This window comes from Pipra filicauda, unplaced genomic scaffold, assembly GCF_003945595.2.
Source record: "Pipra filicauda isolate LSUMZ 115617 unplaced genomic scaffold, ASM394559v2 scaffold909_size53388_pilon, whole genome shotgun sequence".
Classification (NCBI taxonomy): domain Eukaryota; kingdom Metazoa; phylum Chordata; class Aves; order Passeriformes; family Pipridae; genus Pipra; species Pipra filicauda.
The window spans coordinates 48780-53393 of record NW_024105097.1 but is presented as its reverse complement, the minus strand read 5'-3'; the positions used below and the strand labels follow the sequence as shown (position 1 = coordinate 53393).

At 49.0% G+C, this 4614-nt stretch overlaps 1 protein-coding gene and 1 long non-coding RNA gene across 3 annotated transcripts; both read right to left on the bottom strand.

Moving 5' to 3' along the window:
- Positions 1–144: 144 nt before the first annotated feature.
- On the bottom strand, positions 145–1535 carry LOC120325269 (ubiquitin carboxyl-terminal hydrolase 42-like). 2 transcript variants are annotated; one of them, XR_005567177.1, is made up of 5 exons: positions 1468–1535; positions 1290–1392; positions 1096–1163; positions 865–935; positions 145–313 (listed from the first exon to the last, which is right to left on the bottom strand). XR_005567177.1 is itself a non-coding variant. In XM_039391104.1 (4 exons), exons 1-4 carry the CDS (start codon positions 1319–1321, stop codon positions 227–229), a joined length of 258 nt encoding a protein of 85 aa, XP_039247038.1. In that variant the 5' UTR covers positions 1322–1461; the 3' UTR covers positions 145–226. The 2 variants fall into 2 exon arrangements, 1 of the variants encoding a protein (XP_039247038.1); XM_039391104.1 differs by lacking the exon at positions 1468–1535 and having other exon boundaries at positions 1290–1461.
- Positions 1536–1557: 22 nt separating this feature from the next.
- On the bottom strand, positions 1558–3582 carry LOC120325270. Its single transcript, XR_005567178.1, has 4 exons — positions 3438–3582; positions 2747–2856; positions 1963–2163; positions 1558–1576 (listed from the first exon to the last, which is right to left on the bottom strand). It is a non-coding gene; the product is annotated as an uncharacterized LOC120325270 (long non-coding RNA).
- Positions 3583–4614: the final 1032 nt, after the last annotated feature.

Genomic DNA, 4614 nt, shown 5'->3' with positions numbered 1-4614 from the left:
TGCATCCTTATGCTATTTTAAGGCAATTCGCTGCCATATTTAAAACAAACAAACAAACAAACAAACAAACAAAGAAAAAACCCCAACCCCCCTCCCCCAAAAAACCAGACAAACAAAACTGTGTCTCATCAGTGTGCGGTAAACTTCCACGAGAAGATGACTTCTGCTCAATGACTTGTAGCCCCCTCCCACAGAGTCTAGTGTTAATATGTTGTTAGGAATCATCTTACTTGCTACATTGAAAGCAGTTTTCACCATCCAGGTGCTCAGGTGTTACAAAGTCCTCCAGAGCTGCAGTGAGGGATGAGGCTGCCTGGAGAATTGAGAAATCGGTGCACTGAGCTACAGTAAATGCCCTGGCCCAAACATTTTCCAGGAGCTGACAAGAAAACCCCTGTAGCTGATGCTGAGGAGACCCGCCATGAATCTGCAAGCTGTATCCAGAAGGAGCCAGAAAGAGAGTGTGGTGCTGAACATTTCCCCTGTCCCAGAGGTTCTCAGGGGCAATCAAGAGCTCCCTCTCTCTCTCACCTGCCATTGAGCTACTGATGTTATTAGGTAGGGTCATCAGTAGTGAAAACAATCCAACCCATCAGCCTGGAAGCCAGACAGGTGTTGAAGGAGGGCAAAGGAAAGAAGGATGAGGATATGTCAAGGGTGCAGAGCGCATAATGGGTGCTTGTCCAGCTTCAAGCCAGCACCTACAGAGAGACCAGTGCCATGGCCTCTGCAGGAGGACAACATCCGTTCCCCTTCCCATCCACGACCAAGACCTCTGGTGTTCACAGTCTATGCTTTCAGGACAAATGGGTTGACTCTGAAAAGCCTTGCCATGTCTTGAAGCACAACTGCAAAACCTCTTACTTTGATATCCAAGGGGACATCCAGGAAGGCCTCATAGGAATCAGAAATGGCTTTGCAGCTGAAGCAGATGACTGGAAGGAAAAATCAAAATGCCGAGCAATGGTGAGCTGAACGATGGTCCTGCTTTGTGCTCATTGTACCTGTCCTGCTAGTCCCAGGGCCAGCTGTTGGGCACAGGCAGACAGAAGGGCACAGGCAGTGCCACGGAGAGCAGCTGTTGTAGAAACATACCTCTGGATCTCAGAAAGCCTCCAAATATTTGATGGACAATGGTAGTAGATTGAGATGATATGTCCAAGCTGGAAACAAGTAGTAAGACAGAGCATTACTTCCTCCAAGCCCCGGCTGTAGGTTTTCCTTGATGAGGCCACATCAAGGAGTCCAAAGGGCTCAGAACTTTGTAAAGGTAACTTGCTTGTGCTTACTCATTGCTTGCACCCAGACAAGCTCTCTGCATGGCATTGACAGTACAGCATAAGAAGTCATGGGCATCTTCCTCCCTGCCAAGCTGAAAATGTTCTCCTATGACTAAGAAACAGGAAGTTAGTAGTTGTCTCCTACAGGAAGGGAAGAAAACCTGTCAAAGAACCTGAAATCACATACATCTGAAAGCCCTGAGAACAGCCAAAGGCAGGATGGCACTGACTGAACGCAGGACCTTGTTAACATGCGCTTTCCATGATGCACATCATGCAGAAGCCTTGTTGGCGACCTGAGGAGGGAGGGAGAGAAGGTCCTCTGGTTAGCAAAATATCCCTCGTGGTGGAATACTCCTCTTCTTCCACTCCCACTCCAGTGCAATATGCCACTCCTCCCAGTGTTTCAACAAGCACGGCACGTTTTAGTGCATAGAAAATGTTCTTCAGAGGAATGCTAAACTGAGGTTTTAACTTGCAGGAATAGAGACCCAGAGCTAGAAAGATGTGCCTTCATGAAGAATAAGACAGCTGGACAGGACAGGTGGCTCCTGAGTGTACAAAGAACACAAGTTCTGGGGCTGACAAAGGGCTGCTTTTCTCCTAAATCAAATTTCAGGTTCTGGGAATCCTTGGGATTTGATTAACAGATTCACAGGGAGATGTCCCTAAGAGTACTCACAGGCCTGGCTGTGCTCCCGGGAGAGCAGATAGTTGGCCAGCGGCGGGGTGTATGTCAGGCATTGCAGGACAGCATTAAGGAAGCATGTGTTGCCCACATTGCGGAGTCCTGCTCCAGCACTCTGTCTTTGCTGCCAGACCATGCAAATCTTCTCGGGGGGAAAGAGGATCCTTTGTGGTGGAGTCATTCCCTCGGCAATGACTGCAGGGAAATTCCATTTGGAAAAAGATGAAATGAGGCACAAAGGCATATTTAAACAGTGAGGTCTCTACAGGAGCACTCAGGACCATCTGCTTCAACTGCCAACCCAACAACATCAGGGGAAGCTTAAACAGTGCCATTTAAATTTACTGTCTTGGAAAAATCCATTCCCCTGTTTACGTTGCTGAGAGTCCAACAAACCCACCATCTGATTTCTGGGCCGCAGGCTACCTTCCTTTCTCAGTAGAGTTCTAGACTGGATTATCAGTGAAGCCATCCCTTTTCCTGATTGTAACTTGTTGAAAACAAGTAAATACTGAGCACGGAAGGTAACCCAAAGGATGGCAGACCTCTCTACGAGCAATGGCAGCTTTCAAAGTCTTGTACCTAGTGTCAGAGGAGCGACAAAAGGTGTTTTCCTGGGTCTAATTGTAAACACGGGGGTCAGTTGGACTGCTCTCAGGAAACATCCCAGAGATCACTCTAGGTTGTGAGCACATCATTCTGGGATTTGACCACCAGCCATGTCAGTTGCCTGTGGCAGTTCACAAAGTCCAAACCTGCTGGTGAAGCTATTACTCACAGGAGTCGTTCCCTGCTGTGGCCATTGCCTCTCTCAGGCAGAGAGTGCAATGCTTTAGATGACCAAGGATGTCTTTTTCTCCAGAAAGAGAACAGCACCAATCCCGTCACCTAGTTGCAAAGAAATTACTGTAGCTCACCGAAAGTATCAAAACTCTAAAGAAACGCAGAACGGCATCCCCCACCAAGTCTTTCAGTGGTGCTCGTAACTGCTGCTGAGCTGCAGCTCACGCCCTTATGATCAGGCGCGGGGCACCAACTCACAGCGGGTTCAAAGGCCCTTTTGAAATGCTCCAATGTACGGTACCTTCTCTGAAGAGGCCCTGCTGCTCTCCTGACACTGCTTCAGCAACAGAGCCCTCTGGCTTTCCCACCTCCTAGGAGTGACCGTCTTTCAGCCACTACTTTAACTGCTGCCTTTGCTGCTCTCCTTTTTCTGCCTCCCTCCCTCCCACAGCAATCAAGGTGGGCTGAGCCCATCCCCTCAGACTACAGTCACCTCCCTGCTTACCTATCCTAGGCTATGGAAAAAAAAACCAAGAATCAGCAAACTGGAATTCTAGCCTAGGTCATACCTGGCCAGCCTCTAAAAGTTGTAACAGCTCAGCCTACAGCTCGGAAGGTATAAATCAGCCTATACTTTTATCCCCTATACCCTGCTCTATGATCTGTGCCAAAAGTCAAAGCATTACCTTTGAAAGAGGAGGAAAGTTGAGGAGAAATGGTCAGTAACCAATAAACCATCCAAAAAAGGCAGGCACACAAGTAGCAAAGGAAGGAGCTGAGTTATCCCGAAGGCCAACTCTGTCCAACTGATTTTCGTTGGCGCGCTCCTCAGGATACCGGATGGGTGCCACATCTCTGCCCCTTTGTGACATGGGGTCACATGGAACCACATGGAACCCCATGGAACCACATGGTTCTTGGGCACAGGAACCCACATGGCACATCCGCCAGGTGGAAGCCACTGGACCTCCCCCCGTGCTGGTGGCAAAGGGCTAGTCATCCTCTGACAGAGCTCCCACACCTTCCCTGAGCCACACGGCCTGAGGAGTAAAAGCCTGCTCAGGGCTGTAACTGAGCCAGGTCACAGCTTTTCTGGCCCCCAAGACGCTGAGGGGTTCACTGCCACTTCTATCGGTGAGACTCTTAGCAAAGCACCTGGACTCTTATGGGTTCCTTTCCAATTAATTTCATCTGCCCCCAGGGTACAACCATGGGCTGACCCTGAACTGGGACTGCCAAAGGAACCCTTCAGAGGCTGCGCTGGGAGGACCTTGGCTGGCTGCTGGCCCCCGCCCAGCTGCTGTCTTGTCCTCAAGCTCTGAAAACGTTCCTGGATGGCTTTTTAGCAGCTTCACATTTACTCCTGCCGCTAGGCTTGGTTAGGTTTTGATCAGCCGCAACTTTAGCCAGACTCCCACTCTGGATGGTGAGGGCACGCGCGTGTTAGGCGGAGCTGTCCCCTGCACGTCCGGCGCCGAAATAAACAAATACCGGCTTAATAGCACCTGTGGCTGTTGAGTTTTACTACTGTTGCCTTTTCCTGGCATCAATGGATAGAGACAGTTTTGTCCCTGCTGCACTTGGCCTATGTTGTTTTGGGCTTGTTGGAAATCATCAAACTTTTCTAATTTTTTTAGTGTTCCTAATTAACTTTTTGATTAGTTGTTTTTAACACACATCATAGGCGGTGCGTTCAGCCTTAAATCAACTTTAGCCAGCATGGAGTAAAAATTGTCATAAGCTCCTTTGGGAGAACACAGCCTGGGAAAAGTCCTAAAACTGTAGGTTTTGTTGAAGTTAACCCTGGTATGCTTCAGTGGAGAAAGCCTGTCAGAGAAAGATGTCCTGTTGAAGGAGGAGATC

Bases quoted from the DNA above. Each gene is read 5' to 3' on its own strand.
- LOC120325269 (XM_039391104.1), bottom strand. From the start codon at position 1,321: ATGCAGAGAGCTTGTCTGGGTGCAAGCAATGA. The intron at 936-1,095 runs GTATGTTTCTAC...TTTTCCTTCCAG, and splicing joins AGGCTTTCTGAGATCCAGAG to TCATCTGCTTCAGCTGCAAA. The intron at 314-864 runs GTAAGAGGTTTT...TCAATTCTCCAG, and splicing joins ATGTCCCCTTGGATATCAAA to GCAGCCTCATCCCTCACTGC.